The sequence below is a fragment of the Hypomesus transpacificus genome, unplaced genomic scaffold (assembly GCF_021917145.1).
Source record: "Hypomesus transpacificus isolate Combined female unplaced genomic scaffold, fHypTra1 scaffold_31, whole genome shotgun sequence".
Lineage (NCBI taxonomy): Eukaryota > Metazoa > Chordata > Actinopteri > Osmeriformes > Osmeridae > Hypomesus > Hypomesus transpacificus.
The window spans coordinates 2,008,242-2,026,109 of record NW_025813837.1 but is presented as its reverse complement, the minus strand read 5'-3'; the positions used below and the strand labels follow the sequence as shown (position 1 = coordinate 2,026,109).

General features: G+C 44.4%; 3 protein-coding genes across 4 annotated transcripts; 1 reads left to right on the top strand and 2 right to left on the bottom strand.

The window, feature by feature from the left end:
• Positions 1-178: 178 nt before the first annotated feature.
• Positions 179-3,752, bottom strand: LOC124463901 (cyclin-G2-like). The gene is made up of 8 exons (XM_047015707.1): positions 3,554-3,752; positions 2,755-2,875; positions 2,510-2,647; positions 2,140-2,390; positions 1,954-2,032; positions 1,758-1,856; positions 1,415-1,617; positions 179-926 (listed from the first exon to the last, which is right to left on the bottom strand). Exons 2-8 carry the CDS (start codon positions 2,872-2,874, stop codon positions 812-814), a joined length of 1,005 nt encoding a protein of 334 aa, XP_046871663.1. The 5' UTR covers position 2,875; positions 3,554-3,752; the 3' UTR covers positions 179-811.
• A 201-nt stretch (positions 3,753-3,953) lies between these two features.
• On the top strand, positions 3,954-13,228 carry LOC124463897 (coiled-coil domain-containing protein 158-like). Its single transcript, XM_047015702.1, has 24 exons — positions 3,954-4,171; positions 4,404-4,479; positions 4,604-4,761; positions 4,864-5,060; positions 5,181-5,290; positions 5,420-5,747; positions 5,841-5,917; positions 6,068-6,178; positions 6,360-6,474; positions 6,604-6,702; positions 7,027-7,224; positions 7,654-8,004; positions 8,256-8,424; positions 9,205-9,357; positions 9,536-9,648; positions 10,086-10,244; positions 10,393-10,485; positions 10,614-10,736; positions 11,040-11,206; positions 11,516-11,548; positions 11,728-11,795; positions 11,923-12,078; positions 12,551-12,654; positions 12,954-13,228. The coding sequence occupies exons 2-24, from the start codon at positions 4,415-4,417 to the stop codon at positions 12,966-12,968; spliced, it is 3,162 nt and encodes a 1,053-aa protein (XP_046871658.1). The 5' UTR covers positions 3,954-4,171; positions 4,404-4,414; the 3' UTR covers positions 12,969-13,228.
• Positions 13,229-13,310: 82 nt separating this feature from the next.
• zgc:158260 (uncharacterized protein LOC571389 homolog) lies at positions 13,311-16,753 on the bottom strand. 2 transcript variants are annotated; one of them, XM_047015930.1, is made up of 8 exons: positions 16,610-16,753; positions 15,130-15,496; positions 14,768-14,964; positions 14,453-14,615; positions 14,105-14,308; positions 13,735-13,863; positions 13,564-13,641; positions 13,311-13,481 (listed from the first exon to the last, which is right to left on the bottom strand). In XM_047015930.1, exons 1-8 carry the CDS (start codon positions 16,615-16,617, stop codon positions 13,380-13,382), a joined length of 1,248 nt encoding a protein of 415 aa, XP_046871886.1. In that variant the 5' UTR covers positions 16,618-16,753; the 3' UTR covers positions 13,311-13,379. The 2 variants fall into 2 exon arrangements, with proteins under 2 accessions (XP_046871886.1, XP_046871885.1); XM_047015929.1 differs by lacking the exon at positions 16,610-16,753 and adding an exon at positions 15,671-15,983.
• Positions 16,754-17,868: the final 1,115 nt, after the last annotated feature.

Below are 17,868 nucleotides of genomic sequence, written 5' to 3'. Positions count from 1 at the left end.
AAGGAGATGGATGTTATCAGCAGCATTGCATTGGCTAGCGAACAATAGGGTTTCGCGCGCGGTCATTCAAATGCTGTGCCAAAATGGAATCCATTATCAATCCTATAGCTTCTCTAAATCTCTCTTTGGCTGGTTAATAAAATAACACAAATATAATTTTAAAAAAAGAGACACCGGCTATTTATAAATAGAATTAGTATTTATTTACAGTCAGTTATTTTCAGTTTATATTACAGTTGTAACCATAGTTGATATACAACTAGGCCGTTTTTTAAAAAAAATTTTTTTTATAAATATTTGGAAGTGAACATTCTGTAAAAAACAAAATCACATTCACAAACTTTCATACACGCCATCGTTTCAAACTATAATCTCATAAACGTTACAATATGTTGATGTAGGCATTAGATATTACATGTGATAACACTGTAGTTTGAGTACAAAACCATAAAATCAGTAACATTCTGTAAGAGGGTATAGCTGAGATTGGGACCCTCAAACTAAATGATTAAGCTTTTTTGACATCAGGAATGTGTCAAGTTTGGACATGGATTGACAAATTCAACAAGATTTAAACGTGTGTTATTACTAGTCAGCTGCCAAGGCATTGCAATTTTTTAAATCAAAAAACATAAAAGGTTAAACCAAACACAACTGAACACAGGCACTTGGTTGGGCCTGCTGCAAAGTATCACAAGAATACATATCTTATGGCAAGAAACGGTTACAAATACAGACACAGGCAGAAAAAAACCTTGCTACACACGTAGTTCACCAACTTCCATCGTAGGTTTGGGGGGGAAGAGAGGTATCACTTTCTGCCCTTATAGCCAAGGCCGGAGGGGAAAAAGAAACCATCCGCGTCACTGCCAGGAGAGCCACACAAACTCTCCTCCTCACTGCTCATGTCCTCAAATGAATCCTCACTGGATATACACAGGGGAGAAGAGACACTGGTCAGCAACACAGGCAACAGATCCTGTATCAGTCCACTACTCTGCTGTCTCCCACTTAATTCTGTTAGTGAACCTTTGTTCTCAAGAACCACCAGTGACTAGTATGTGTCTAGTATGTGTCTAGTATGTGACTAGTATGTGTCTAGTATGTGTCTAGTATGTACACATGCAGAGTAAAGGAGTTGTGCATTATTCTTTTGAATATGTAAAATGTGTTTATGAAGAGTAATTTGCTTTTTTCTGCTGCAATAACAAAGGGCTGAGTCAGTCAGACACAAGCAATAATGCAAGAATGATGTGCTTTTGTCCGTTTAATAATAATAAAATCATAATATATCCATTCAGCACTCTTTTATCCAAAGCGACAGACAGAGTGGAATTTGAACTTGCAACTTCTTGATATACAGTCAAATGCTTTAACTACTGAGTTAAACCTTTCTCCCCCACCTTTGACTTACCTTTCACTCTCATCCCAGTTCACCTCAGGAATAGTCGGAAGTTCAGGGACACTGACGCGATTGGCGTTCAAATTCTGTGCCGTTCGTCTGGACACAATCCACACAAGCTTTTTGCTGTCTGGCTTGTTACATTCACCTGAGCTGTATTTAGTCATGCACTTGGCCACCAGCACCCTCCAATAGTGAAGTTCGCTTTCACTAATCTGTGGAAGAAACAAGAAACATCTGAAATAGCTGACAAGTGGAGAGGACAGAAATAGAGCAGTGTTGTCACATCTGTCACCGCCCTATCAGGTGACAGAGGTGGGTTTTGAAATGGGGCAAAAGGACATTTAAAACATACCTTTAGCTGCTTTTGAAGTTGGTGGACAATTTTCAACATGGCAGTGGACTGAAAGGCATCAAACTCCTGAGCAACAAGAGACAGTGCCAGCACTGAAGGCTGCAAAAAAAACAAAAAAACAATCGCAGATGATGAGACTTCACAGTCAGAATATCTCCATATTATAAAATAGGGCCTGCCTAAGACCAATGCTTACTTTTGCTTTCGAGAAAACAAGCTGGCATAAGCAGGCTTTTAGCTGGGCTTCCAGTTTCCCAAGTCTTGGGACGTCCTCCCTTAAAAGGAAAAAGATTCCTCATGTGACCTCAGTATTCATCATCAAATCAATCTTTCCAGTACACTTCCATGAATATAAAAAGATCCAATGGGATATAACACTCACCTTGCTGGTGTAAGGGATACAAGGGCAGCGTGGTACAAGTTTAAAAAGGTTAATGCTGTGACGGCTTTCAGCTCAGAATTGAGTTTCTCGGAAATGATCTTCTCCATCCGGGTGAGGTCAGAGACTGTGAACTTGCTTTGGCTAATGCGGATGAGTTCTTGAGGAGGTGAGATGTTGCATTCCTCCTCCACCATCTTGGTTGCAATATGGAGGCAGCATACTCCAATACAAGCTAGGTGCTTTGGTTGTACCTATTCATTGTAATAGTGTGATAAGTAATTCAAAGTAATAGCACTTAAAATAATATTTATTTATTATTAATAACAGTACTAATATCATATCAACAACACCAAAAACGTTTAAAACACACCTTCATAATAGCTAGGAAACGATCCAGAATATTGACTGCCTGGACAAAGGTCTGGGTGCTGTAGCCAAAGAAACTGGTCAGACTCCACAGGTCTTCAACTTTTGCATCTCTGCACTTTGCTGAAACCCCCATTTCAGTCTGAAAATTAAGAATTAGCCTAGTTGAGAGTAACACTTAACAGCATCAACGAGATGAAGAATACCTCACATTGTTTTGTATGTGGGTCAGTGTGTCAGTTAGCCTACCTCTGCAGCAGACTCGATGACCCTCAGCCCTGCCTCCCTGGGCAGAAAGTTTGACTCCAAGGCATAATTTGACATTAGCTCTTTCAAGAGCCTACTGTCCAGTCTGTGAAGATCCCTCATCCTGAAAAACATTGTCTTGATTGTGTATTGTTCCAAAAGGAAACAAAGATTGAAACAGTTTCCCTCCTAGAGCGGCAGCATAAGACTGCCCTTGCTCCTCCCCATATGATCACGTTAGCAAGGTGTCAAATATCATGTTAGCTAACAGAAGCAAGCTAGAACAATTTGTATTTCAGTTTTCGGAGAACACAGCATGCATTAAGATCTTACGTTTAACCACAATTTATATACATTTTCAAACCATTCTTTTATTGTTCAGCAGCACTACACCATTAAAGTTCAACCAACAACCATTTAAATACAATGTAATCAGTATGCGTTATACATTATTATGATATGCTTGAAAACTTCTTGGCGCTTTTCACACAATAACCTGTACAATTATTTTGTAAGATCTATAAGAATCTACTGTATCTACTGTACTCTACTGTAGCTACTGCTTGAGGGAGGAGTTCAGATTTGGAGTCACTGAATATAGGTCATCCCTTTAAACTTCTATTATGGGCTATCATAATGAAAACAAAATGTTTAACGTAGTTATGGCATGTGTGTAGTTGAATACGAAACCTTAAATCATTTCAACTTCTTGTTATTAACAATCTTATCCAATATTACCTGCAATTGTTATGCTAGCTCGCTAGCACTCGCATTGTGTGGACGCGAAAACCTTTCTTTTTACCTTGTCAAATGCCTCAATAGAGACAATGCTGCAGAATCAGATAGAACTGCAACAAATCTTCAAATATCCATTTCACCGTGGCTCCTTTATAATCTACAAACAAGGATAGATTAATACTTCATTGACTGTTGACGAGCAAATGATTCGACGACGGTCAACCCCTTTCAACTAGGACTAACTGGCTATAAACTACAAGGACCATCATGCACTAGTGCACCAATCCAACGGCGGTGCAGTTTAAAAAGGTTTAAAGTAAATACTTAAGTAGTAAATACTGGCTACTAGTTTGTTAGCCAACACTAGCTAACTTCTTTCGCTACTTTCGCGTATTTAGCTAGCAGGAGCCAATTACGTTTACAGAAGAGTAGGATAGCAGTAGGTCTGAGCAGTGCGATAACGATGCTGTTTCCATGGTGACTTGGTAAGGCTTTGTTACTGCTACCACCAACTACTGCTGGTGGATCAACTGGAGTCTGCCCGAGTAAACACTTGGCCTAGCACTAGAGCTACTTATCTAGTGAGTCATTTTCAACAAGGATGGCGTTTCGACGTCAACATTCGATTCGAGTCAACAATGTACCCTATTGACTCAAAATTTTCATGAGGCTTTCCTTAAATGTAAGTACTACAGCTAGCTATTTACCTTAACAACAGGTACGTGAGGGACTTGCCGAGCTAAGGCACTGTTCAGTATAGACAGTTACTGTAATGACTGTAGGACTAAGGCACAGTTGAATGTACTGTACTTGTGATCTAACATAAACTGTCATCACATCGTAACACGTGTTTGTGTATTTTTTTTAATCAAAATAATTATGGTTGACTTTGTAACAATTTGCTTTTGAATTAGCTTACACAGTTATGAATGACACAAATAACATGGACGACGATCTCCCAAAAACATTCACCAATCTGGATACGTTTAGGTAATCCTTTATTTTGGCTTACAAACATCATACTCTACATACATTCAACAATTATAAATCAAACAAACTATTGCACCAATCACGTGTGTATTTAGTTTAAATAATGTGCTTTTTGGCTTTGCAGTGAAGAGCTCGAAAAACAAACTAAAGAGACCCAGCGGCTACAAGCAGAGGTGGAAAACGCAACTAAACGAACTATGGAGAGGATAGGACACATGTTTACTACACACAGCACCAACAACACAGCCTCTCAACTCAGTTACACACCCATGTTAGTTATGGGTAAGTGTAAATTCAATGGTGACTCAAGCCTCACTCACAGTACATATGTTCACAATATGTCACATGACGAAAGAAACTTGTTTTGTTGTTATATGGTTAAAGACGGGTCATCGGAAAACAGTTCTGATGTTCCATCATCCTGCCGTCAGTCTGTGATCCAGCCTCTACCCTATGGCCTGGATGGTCTGGACCTGGAGGTGGCCCCTCACAGCGTCCCCTTCCCTAGGAAGGATGTGTTGGAGAATGCAATAGCGGACTATTCTCAGCAGGTTTCTGATCTCCAGAAGCAACTTAGTGAGGTGCCCATTTTCGATATCGATCAAGTCTTGTTTTCTATATCATGTGGAACGCTCTTTCTCATCTCAATCCTTTTGTATGCGTTCCCACTTGAATATAACTGCATCAATCTGATCCTACAGACACACGAACAACATGAACGGCAGAACTTCTCTTTCCGACAATCCATCGTCAAACTGCAGACTAAGTTGCTGCAGGTCCAGATGGAGAAAGATGCCATAGCTGATCTACGGTAGCTCATGTTGAACACTCGCTGTGCACCATTCGACGTGGGGCAACATGATAGGACATGGCTTTCCTGTTACTTGGTGCACAGGTTTGCATGCCATTGTTCTGCATGTGCTTTCTGCCATCTCTCTAGGGCGAAAGAGACTCGAAAACACTCCAGCCAGATGGGGAACTTGCAGGCGACAATCATAGAGCTACAAGCCACCAATCCATGTGGAGATCAGAGGCTTTTAGAGATTGAGGTGGAGGCCAACGATTTAAGCATGAAAGCAAAGTCCATGGAACAAGCCGTTGACAAGGTGTACTCTACACTGTCGGTTTATGAGAAACGGCTCGGTAACACCTCTTGCATCGGCAAGGATGTGGCCGACAGAGGTCCAGACTCGCTGACGGCGGCGGTGGAGCGAGTGCTGCAGAACTTGGAACAGGAGAACCGCAAACTGCGAGGAAGACTCCTGCAGGTGAGAGAGGTGAGAGAGACGTGGTCATGTTGTGGTTGATCATGTGTTTTCAAAACTTTGCAGTCTTGCATGAACAGACTCCTTGTCTGCCAGGCAGAGGAGCGGCTTGGATCTCAGGAAGAGCAATGCCAGGGGACAGAAGAGGTTAATGTCATGGAGCAACAAGAGAGGTAGATATGACTGGATATTTTGACTGTGTGTATTACTACTTTTAGTTTTGGAAAGCAAAATATGGATTTATTACACATTTACACTTACATTTAGGGTTCTAAGAGTCAATATTATTTTGGTCATCAATGGCATACCTTGCTTTTTCACAGAATGGAGCAGCTCATTACCAGTCATGACCAGAAGGTGGCGATACTGAATGAGAAATTGAGCAGCTCTATAAGCAGTGCCTCCAATTTACGTGTCCAGTTGAATTTGTTACAGTGAGAAGAAAACACCTAACCATGCCCATACACACCCTACTAGAAATGTTCCATTTCATTCCAAATTTGGTTTTGTCCGAGCTCAGGACAAACCTAAAAATATATATCCTGCTAGATGGCTGTTCCAGGAATGGTTATTATTTTAGTTCACAGTGACTGTATTTTTTGATTCACTGACCAGAAAGCAGGCAGAAAGCCAGGCCCTGATCCACAAGAATCAGGTCACTGACCTGGAGTACGCTCTTACCATCCTTCACTCAGACCAGCAAGATGCCCAGAGGGTTCATGCAGAGAAGGTATAAACCTTTTCTGTATGTTGTAATGCAGACAAACCTTTAGAAACACTTTCCTTAGGTCATTGAAAAAGACAACGTTGAATTAAGGTTTTGTTTGCTGTCGGGTTTGTCTAACAGTGTTTGTGCTAGGTGGGGTGTTTGGAGAAGCTGCTGGCCCAGAGCCAGTCTCAGGCAGAGGAGGCCCAGAGAGGGAGAGACCTTGCCCTTCTGCAGGCACAGGAGCAAGAGGTGCAGCTCCACCCCACAGTAACACCTCAATCCAACACACCCATTCTTCACTGGGCCGTTCTCTTTTCAGTATATTGCATTCTGTTCAAGTAGCAGAACACTTTCATCCAAAGCAACATACAAAACGTGAAAGTACAGGAAATGAAGGATGGATACGTGCTCCCAGACCAGGCAGCACAGTCCACAGCACAGTAGAGCATTCTGTATTTTAATGTGCACGTTTTTACTAATCAGTCATCTCATGAACCTTCAGATGAAATCGTAAAACTCCAGTTTAGAGATGACTGACAGATCGGTGTTGTTCTGTGATATCTCCTGGTCCAGTCCGAGGTGGAACGGGCCCGCGAGGAGCTGTCTCAGGAGAAGGAGCGCAGCGGTCGGCTGTCGGAGCAGGACAGGGCCCACAGCGAGACCATCGACCGGCTCCAGTGGGAGCTGGGGCAGAGGAGCCTGGGGGTGCAGGAGTTGCATGCCCTGGTGGGCGCCCTCCAACAGGACTGCCTGGTTCAGAAGGAGGCTCAGGTGTGCCTGGGGCCTCACACGGTTGCTCCTCCATATTTCAGTTCTACTACCGGTGTGCTTAATATGGGCCTCAAACTACCCTTCCCTTATAATTGTAAAAAAAATATGTTAAGATATAATTTTTTGGGCTTTGTTGGACAGTTAGAGGTAGACAGGAAATGTAGGGGAGAGAGAGACAAGCAGGGTTTGGAACCCTGGCTGCAGCGTGAGGGGCTCAGCCCAGATGGTGCTCGCTCTACCCCGTGTGTCACCAGGGGCGGCCCTTCTCATAATTATTTTTGAGACGTTTGACTTGAGGGATTCATTTGCATACCGAGGATTAATTAGCTCTTCAAAAAATGCCTTCCGGGAGTTTTTGCTGTTGCTCACCATGTAAGCCGGTGTCAAACGTTTAACCCCTCCCCTCTCACCATCTCCATGGTTTCCCAGCTGTATGGGGACAAGCTGCAGCAGCGGCTTCAGCAGGAGCTAGGCGCCGTGCGGGCGGAGCTGGAGAGGGCCCGGCGGCAGCTGCGGTGCGGGCAGTCCGAAGCGCTGACCCTGCAGGGCCTGGCGGGGGCGCGGGAGGCCGAGGGCCAGCGGCGGCAGGCCCTGCTGGAGGAGGAGCTGCAGCGGAGGCAGCAGGAGGCCCGGCAGGCCGGGGCCAGGCTGGAGGAGGTCCAAGGATGCTGCCAGGCACTCGGGGCCCAGACGGAGGTGCTCCAGCGGGAGCTGGAGGAGGAGAGGGACCGACTCAGCCAGCAGCTCAGCGAGCGCAAGCTGGAGATCAAGCAGCTTAAGGTGTTGGTCAGTTAAGCAGTTATGGCCACGATCGACCTCTGTCGTAGAGTTCAGTCGAAACACATTTTAAATGTTGCCGTTATTATTTTTGGTGGGGAAGAGCAGAAGTCGCTCTGAAGTCTGAAATCGTAAGCATTCTCTATGTTGAAGGTTTTTTGCTTTTAGCGCATCATCTCATAGCTGAACTGGTTGCCCTTTCCCCCCCATCCCCATCCCCCGCCCACGTCTCTCTCCACCTCCCTCCCCCCCAGACGGAGTTGGATCAGCGCGATGCGAGGCGGTCCGTGCTGGAGCAGAGGTGCCGTCAGCAGCAGAAAGGCCTGTCGCAGCAGAGCCGCCGGGTCGCGGAGCTGACGCAGACCAAACAGCAGCTGACTGCTACACTGGAGGGGCAGTCCATTCAACTGCTCAGCCTCACAGGTATACGCAACACCAGCGTGTGAGCAGTCCATTCCTTTACTCACGCGCTCCGTGGATGAAACCAAGTCTGTCTATCCGGGGGATGCCAGTTTGTCGTGGAAGTTTCTAAATGAGGAAAACTAACTACATTTACATTTATTCATTTAGCAGACGCTTTTATCCAAAGCGACTTCCAAGAGAGAGCTTTTACAAAGTGCATAGGTCACTGATAATAACAACAAGATAGCCCCAAAGCATTGCGGGTAGCCAAAAACAAGAAGTACACATTGTGAACAACCAAAAAATAAGTGCTAAAGGGAAGAAACCATAAGAGCATGTAGTGAAGCAAGTTACAATTACACAACATGAATCTCTAAGTGCAAGTGTACCTGTAAAAAAGCAATAAAAATAGGATTAACTAAAATAGAATACAAGAGTTTAAATCAGCTACCACTAACCAACCTAACTACTACCAACTAACTACTACCAACTAACTACTTTGGCTTTTTCACCGAGTCTTATGATTTCCTAGAACACGTACTAGGCTGTTAATGGTTTCCCAAGGAAAGGTCGTCCCCCGTTAGTTTTACAACATGCCGTGAATGGCTTTTTGTTATTAGACACAGTGGCTTTCATTACTACCCTAAGGCCACCTCTAACTACCACACAATGGCTTTCTGCTCAGTTGCAGAAAAACATTAAAGGGTGTGTCTCCCCCTGTTTCTGTGTGTGTGCACGGTGTCTATGTGTGTGTGTGCGTGTGTGTCTATGTGTGTGTCTATGTGTGTGTGTGTTCTCCAGCGGAGCAAGAGGAGTTGAAGAGGCTTCTCAGCAGTGCTGTCGAGGAGCACGAGGGCGTGGCGGTGAAGCTGAGCTCCCAGCTGCAGAGCACCAGAGCGGAGCTGGACCGGGCCAGGGGCTCCCTGAGGGCCTTGGAGGGTGCGGACGGCCACGGTCAGCCCCCGCACACTTCAAAGAAACACCCAGCTGAGGGGAGGATCCCTGTGTTTGTTTAGAGGAAGAAGCGATGTGTGTTTGTACATGGGGGATCGCCAGTGGCGGTGGAGACGGCCTTCGGGTCTACGGAGTGCAAAAGGGGGGGATGTCTTTGAAACCGTCTTCTCTGTTCCAGGAATGAGGGTTGCCATGGGAATGCAGGAGCAGGTGACTGCCAAGCGGGAGCAGGTGGACTCTCTCCGCGGGAGGATCCAGCTACTGGAGGAGACGTTGGAGAAACTGAGTGATGTAAAACCTCAGCATCTCCTTCTTCCTCTGAAAGATCCTGTCAGAGATGTTTTCGCCCTCACTTCCTGAGTGCATGAATAAGGCCGGGGGGTTAGCACGGTCAGGCCACCAAATTGGTTTTTCTGTTTGTTTTGGATGAGACATCAGTGCTGTACTGTTCTCAACTCTGCGACTCACGGGATCAGAATCAGAATGGGGTTTTATTTGCCATGAAAGTTTTCACAGACAAGGAATTTACTTTGGCAGGAAGAAGCCTACCGAGGCGGCCATTTTCGGCGCCTCATGTCTATTCTGTAACTGTGCACACAGAGTTACAACACCTGGACACTCGATGCTCCTTCGGTATGAAGAAAGTGATATGAACTAAGAGGTCCAAAGGGACCCCCGACGGCCGTGCCGAGATCTGCCCCACCATGTTCTCTGCTCCTGGGTTTCAGGAGAAGCGCCACCAGAGTCTGGAGGGCAGGCGTCAGGCCCAGGAGATGGCCTCCGTCAGGGAGGAGAAGAGAGGTCTGCAGGCGGAGGTGGAGACCCTGCGCTGCCTGGAGAGGGAGCTTCGCCAGAAAGTCGCCAAACTGGAAACGGCCCTCCACAAGGTGGCGCCACTTGGCTCGATTCGAGCGAGTTTCGCTCGTTAATTTTTCCCAGTATGAGGAACAGCTTAGCGGTCCTGGGCGAGATATGTCAAGTTGAAAAGGAAATGACCCGTTAAGCGAAATTACCGTTATTCCCTTTGCTCCTTAGATGTCTGAGAGCTTCGTTGACTGCCAAGACCACTTCCAGACGCAGGAGCAGGAGTTCATGCGCCTGAAGCTACAGCATGCTCTGGATCTGAAGGTAGGGAGGGGACTGTTGTCCAGAGAAAGGACAGGATTCTTCTAATTACACGTGTCTTGTTGCATACTTCTAGAACGTGTCAAATGAGGAATTAGAACACGAGATCATGTTCATCATGATCTCTCCAGGAGCTGCAGGGCCAGACCCGGAGACCCCCGGGCTGTGGGGCCCAGAGGGAGTCCCCCAGCAGCCCAGCAGGCGTGGCTGCTCTACCCTGCACCGCCCCACACTGCTCCAGAGGCCTTCCGGAGGTGAAGGGCTTACTGGGCTGTGAAAAGACCCATTCAGCAGCACATCTGCTGGACTTTTCCCCTCAACGTGGAAACACACCCTGCGATAGCATTCCTCCGGCAATCTGAGATTGTATGCGTCCCCCTTTTGACATCGGAGTTTTTCCAACGGTTGAAGTTCACAGCGGAAGATGCGAATACATCTTTGTCGAGTTACGATAGTAAATAAAACATGCGCGATATGGTGTAATAGCAACCCCCCCAGGACAGCAGTAGCAAAGTGCTGATAGTGCTTGTATAACATGGCTCTGGCTTCTCCTCCAGTTGGGGCCCCCGATGCTTGAGGAAAACCCTACTCTGGAGCTGAGGTCTCTAGTCAAGGAGCTCCAAGGTGTCATTTCTGAGAACCACAGACCACACACCACCACCAGCCACAGCAGCAGCCTCCACAGAAGGTCTGCTCCAGACAGGGTGTTCGCTGGGGCCACGCTGTGAGTCTGCCTGGGGCTGGATCCCACGACCTGGGGAGTAGAGCTTGCAAGCGAACCTCATGGGATTCTACTTGAGTGCCGTTTTACCCTTACGTTGCAGAAACGTGTGCCCTAAACCACAACGTTTTGTGTCTTTAAATGATGGGGTGAACATGTACAGAACATGAGCAGTACAGAAGGCTTGTGCTGATCCTTTTTTTTTTTTACATCCATTCCCTGCACATACACCAGGTTGTACCGTTTTATGAATGTTGACTGCACTTATGGAATGCAATATCCTCTTATGTAATTACATTTCTATCCCTTCAGCAATGAGGTGACCAAAGGGACGAAGGAGACCATGTAAGTAGATCAAAGTGACCTTCTGAACACGAGACACATGAGCCTTTACAGTAGGTCTGAATGCCTAGACTGTAATGCATGTCTCCAGGCAACCAGAATTAGCTCTGTAAGTGAGCATGCTTTGCACAATACATGAACATGTCTTAGCCATGTTGTCTGTGCGTGTGTGTTGTGTGCAGTGAGCTGTATCTTCCTCACACACCTGATGTGGATGAGCGAAATGAAAGCCGCACCTGGTCAAGAGAAAGTGAGTCCTGCTTTTCCTCCAAATACCACAAAACCTTCCCTCCGTTTTCCTGGTCTTTCCTGTCACTCATTCGATTTTCTGACAACCCCCCCGTCTCCATTCGGGATGCCGTTTCATTATCCCACAGGCCCCAAGGTGTGTTACACGACATCTCTGCCGAGCTACACCACCTCCCCTCAGGCCGTGTTGCCTGGCCGCATGTCCCCAGTTCACTCTCTACTCACCTCCGAGCCCAGTAACGTGTCTCGCTCACAGAGGAGCCCAGCTGCGGGGCCTCTCGAAGGTAAACACATCTATTAGTCAAACACTGTTTGTAAACACGTCTCTGACTGACAGAGATGTGTTTACATCCATTCCAGGTCATATCTGGAAGGAAGGATACCGGGCTTGGCTCCGGAACAAATCGGATGGGTGGGAATTTGGTTTCCACAAGGGGAATTTGGAATACAACTTGCTTACAGACCCGTTTATGGCCAAATAAATGGCGGGTCACAGTATTCAATTTTCATTCTAACGAATTCTCCCTGGAAGATACACTGCATGTAATTGGCTTCATCCTCAAAGTCAATCCACATTTCAGTCAGGTTTCAGTTTCTTTAAATGAATTTGACGCATCAATATTACCATCCAGCCGATGATATTTGCACAGACAACCACCATCTATACACCTATGGATTAGTGTAGGTTCACCCCCTTTTATTAGCAAACTGAACTGCTTACTCAGAGTGAGTCAGCTACATCTTTCGTTTGTTTAGTGGCCTGCTCGCACGCTGACCTGACCAGCCGTGCGTGCAAAGGCTTGCACGGAAAACTGGAGAATCTCCAAACCAAGGTGGAGGACTACAAATACACAACCAAGGTGCGTAAGTGATGTGCACACTGTTGTTGCACGCCATGTTTTATTTTGGTTTTGGCAACAGCACTTTTCAAGGAAAATTTGTATTTTGTGTGGGAATACATTTGTATTTCCTGTTGGAATGTTGCCAGTACCACAGATAATCATAACGAGTTTCCTGTTATGACTATTCTCCTTTTGTCGTAGAAGACCTGTTTACCGCTACCCTTGTAGTGTTATTGTGTATGCTATAAACTTTATTCTCCAAGGTCATCAAACATTGTTAATATTAACATCTGTGATGTTTGCTTCTTCCTCCACAGAGATGTCTTCCATGATTAAAGTTCAGGACAGGAGGATGAGGAGGGCCATGGACAAAGAAAGACGACAGCAAACATAGCACTGAATGTCTGCTTCTGTGATGAACTTAAACGTATATTTAAAATAAAAAGGTCTGTTGTGGTCAGTTATCTTTTTCCACCATCATCATTAAGGCAGACAGCAAAAAAAAGTGGCCCTATTTATGACAGTAGAGAAATGTGCTTCTGTTGCAGCCTGTAAATAATGAAATAGTTAAGATAAGCGGTCTGTACATGTCCATACAGGTGCCATGATAAAAACAATAAAACACAAAGGAAATGAAAATTACAACCGTAGACTGTGCTTGCGATCGACTGGTTTATTGCAGGCAAATCAATCTTTTCAACTTATCTTTTGGACTATGCATATCTAATTATAGGTCAAACTTTCTAAAGCCCTACTTTTCCCTTCCTTGTTGAAGCACTTTTCCTCGTTGAAGCAGAACCGACCGCATTTACTCCTTCCTCTTCAGCGAAGAGTGCACTCAGAAACTGCCAAAGACGAACAGACATGATGTACTTCTCATACATGATTGTTCTTAAGAACTATTGTACAATTATGATACCGTCTCACCCGTGGTACTCGAAGGCCTCTGGTGACTATAAACTGCCTGAAGGCTTGAGTCCCATGCATCTGTTTCAGCGCTTCATCCTAAACAAGAAAAAACACAGCAACATCCAATAGTTCCGCAAATATAAAAGGTTATGGTTGAGTGATGGATGTTATCTCAGCTATTAGACTCACTCTTTCACTTTGCATCTCCGAAAACTCATAATCCGATAAATCCTCTGGTTCATTAACATCTCTTTTCCTCCATGTTTTGGGATTGAGATACCAGGCTCCATATATGGGCCTCTTAGTTCCCAGTGGTCTCTTAATGTATAAATACAATATTTGTTATTATTCATTTTTATATGAGAAAGGGTGCAGATCAAGAGCTCACAGGTCAGCTACATGAACACATAATCTACCATTATGTGTGTATATATACATTTGTGTTTATGCATACAGTATACTGTAAATTGTTTTTGGCCTGAGTACAATCCCAAACAGCTGATTTAAGGTCCGGCTCGTTAAATTAGACTGAGGTGATGGTATCCCTCTTTGTGCATACCTTGTGTTGGGGTACCGAGTCCTTGAGACGGGCGTCGTAGGCATGGTCGTTACGTAGCTCCTCCGAGTCGCGTAGCTCCTCAGGGTAATTCTTGGGCTCAACCACGTTAATGGGAAAGGTCGGGGATGGCTTCTTGTCTACTGACAAACTGCTGACAAAAAGACCCTGGAGAGTGGACTCGGTCAAGTTGTCGCTTTCCCCACCCTGATAAGTAAATCACACCAATCACTTCATTAGCTTTACTAGAATGTGGGTTTGAGATGACTGACCCCCGTGTGTCGTCGCCCCCCCCCCCCCCCCCCCCCCCCCCCCAGATCAAGTTCAATCATTCATGTTAGCAGTGCATACCAGCGAGACCACCCAGTCACAGAACAGCTTGGTGACTGTCTTGATATCCTTGTCTTGGGAAGGGGAGGGCAGTCGTTTAACACTGACACTCTGGTCTTCCTTAGCAACAGACTCCCCTGCTCGTAGAACTCTGTAAGGGTTCTTTGGACCAGAACTGCCAGACCTATGGTAAAATATTAAAGGGTTAACCACGGACTTCCACACATTAACTGGCCAGATATAATTGGTAATCTTATAAAAAAAATTGTCTCTCTCTGTACGGTACCAATCAAGGACTGTGGTTATGTTATGAATCCTAAACCAACTTCTACTTGCGTTTCATTGACAAGTGGCCCTTCCTTGACTTCCTTTCCCTGCTCCTGCATTTGGGTTTCACACAACTCTGTTCTGTCGTCCACGTGTTCTTCCTTTTCCTCCTCTTCCTTCAAATGCCCATTTTCAGGTGGTGTCACGGTCGACGGTCTATTTACAAACATATCTGGGTCCAGGACAGATATCACCTGATCAAACAACTATTGGATGGAAGAAAAAACAGCATGATGATAGCTTATTGTAACAGGAAAAATGTTCATCTAAATATAGTGGTTTAGTTTAAGTTTACAAGTGTTTTGGAAATCTAAGTGGATGACATGGCAGGCAGACAATTGATCATAAGTCTTTTGCAAGCTGTCACTCACCTCAGGTGGCATGCCTTGCTCTAAGTGTGGGTACAGAGCCAGAGGATGCTGTATAAGTTTCTGTTCCACTGCTGTTACGTGTTGTGTGCGGGCCTGCTGGCGTACTGTCTGCTTAGAGAAACAAGCCTGCTCTTTGGAGAAACGCTTCATGTGTTCTTCATCTAAGGGAAAAGTGGGATGTGATTTTGGACGGGTGGCCCTCTGGCCCTGGGTGAGGATGTGTTTGCTCGTGTGAGTTGGATAGCCATCTCTGAAGTCATTAAGATCTGCGTCCAGAAAACGCCAACGGCGGCTATCTAAAGCACCAGAGAGATGACGCTTGTTCTTTGCATCTATTAGACACTTGGTCAGCAGCCTCTCCTTGTACCTGTGGATTGGGATAGTGCTGATAAATTACAAATGCATAGATAATTCTGCGGTCTGTGATCATTGTGTGACATCATTATTAAACGTGTGTGTGCGTATACGCGCGCTCTTGCTTCGCTCGCTTGAGCTCGCCCTCACTGCAGTGCTTGCTGGAGGTGCAGAAAAAGTTGCTCACCAAGGAAATGTAGGTGGTTTTGTAATTTCCGGCGGTTCCAATGTGAAACCTTTTGCGAGCATTAATTTTTCCTTGCGTTGTTGAATCATTCGTAAAAGCAGAAGTATTTTTGCAATCGACCAAGTTGTAAGCTAGCTTGCAACGTCTGTGTGCTTTTCTAAATTCATAAGTAGCCGGCTAGTTCGGTGGTCATTTATCATTTAAGTTGTTAGAAACCATGGTAACAAAGTCAACAAAGCAAAGTCATCAACCGGAAGGTGCATACAAGTAGTACTGGACCTCTAGAGGGCAGTCTGTCATCACATGTGCCACCCCAAACCTGTATTTCCTCGGAAGTGACTAAATATTTTTCTTGAAAAGTAGGGTCTTTTGATGACGTCATTACTTTTCATTGTTTTCCCATCATTTTAGTAAAAAAAAAAAAAGTTTTAATTTTGCATGTGTCTTTTCAAAAAATATTATTATTAGATCTAACTGAGATCACTCAAAATACCCAAAAGATTGCATAGAATAACAATATTTTTGTATTGGTTAATATGTTTGCCGTAATCAAGCCATGATTCTGCTCCAGGCTTATCAATTAGTCAATACGTCTCAGTTCAAGCTGACAGCTTAACAAGGCATGTGTCGAATTTGTGGCAAGATGTTTTGCACTGCTGTCTGACTGCAAGAAGGTCTTGAGTTCAGGGTGGTCTGCTGGTGCTCATGTGGCATATCTTTATTAATAAATATGTTGACAAATATCTTAATTTGTCATGCTGTTCAACTTTTTTGAGTACAAATTATTCATTGATTCTGACCACTGATAGTGTTAGAAATATACACTTCTGATTTTTGATCATCTGCTGTACGTTCTTACGTCACCTTGGATAAAAGTGTCTGCTAAATGACGAGTGTGAGAGTATGACATGGGAATTCTAGAAGGATCTTTCGACTTACCAACACATTCCAACCGTAGTTGCCTTATCTCAAACTGACTTCTCATATCAACGCAATTGTAATAATATTAACAGTTTCTGCAAACGGCGCCTCACATGGGAGTTAATGTTCCCTGGGGCTGAACTATGCTGGTACAGGGTGTTTGTCAGGGTCGGAGACAGTCTTTGAAAGGCTGCAGGTTGATATACAGAGATGGTTGTGGGAGGGGAGATCTATGAGGAGTGCCAGACCTTTTCAAGGGAAGTGATTCATGGAACCAGAGCCATGAAGTACCATGGGAGTGGTACCACTGTACTGAATTTATATGTGCGTTAGTCCATTCCCAACTCTCCTTGGAGATAATCATGGTGTAAGAGAGAACTTTGAGTAAAGAAAAGAAATGTTAGGTAATATAAGTAACTGTTGAAAGGTACAAGAATTGCACTGCACAGTTTACAGTTGCATTTCCATGTAAATCCGTAATTTAGTATTTTGCAAGCAATGCACTGACTAAATAAATTCCACTGGTCACAAGTGTGGTTCCCACAACTAAGTGGAATGTTAAAAAGCCATAATATTCACAATTCACTCTGCAAAAGGTTGCAATTCTTGAAAGGTCCAGGTATTATTCCACAAATGGAATAATAGAAAATATACTATATTATTGTATTCAACACATATTACAGGTCCCTCCTTGTCACCCCATATATTCACTTCCTTTTGTGTCTTCTTTAGATAATATCTCAAAATCCTTTTGGTTGTAAAAGGTTGTTAGAATATGGCAGTAAACTCCTTGGACACAAAAGTGCAGGCAAATCCTTTGATTTCTCTGTCAACAATAATATTTCCTGTGTGTCACACCAGTTTCCCCCAATTTTTTTTGTGCTCTCATTGACAGGTTTAAGAGCAAAATTAATGTTGTCCTGCTGCTTTGGTTTCCAATAAATAATTTTTGAAAACATTTGGGAAAACTAGAACCAACAAAACTTTAAATCGACCAAAACAAAGAATTACAACATAAAGCAATAATAAATGAATAAAACATTTCCACATACACAAGTAAATAATTTACACAATTTGAATCAAAGTTTGATCTTTGACAAGACTAGCTAGACTCCATAACTCTCAGCTATCAAAGATTCAAATAGTCCAATTTTTTTGTCATCTGTTTCCAAATAGAAGTATCCCCGCCTTAACCACACAGTCAATCCATTCAAGTCTCAATCAAGAGTCTTCAAGTTTGCACGTCATCAACGTGTGCTTTGGGAGTGTGCTGGATG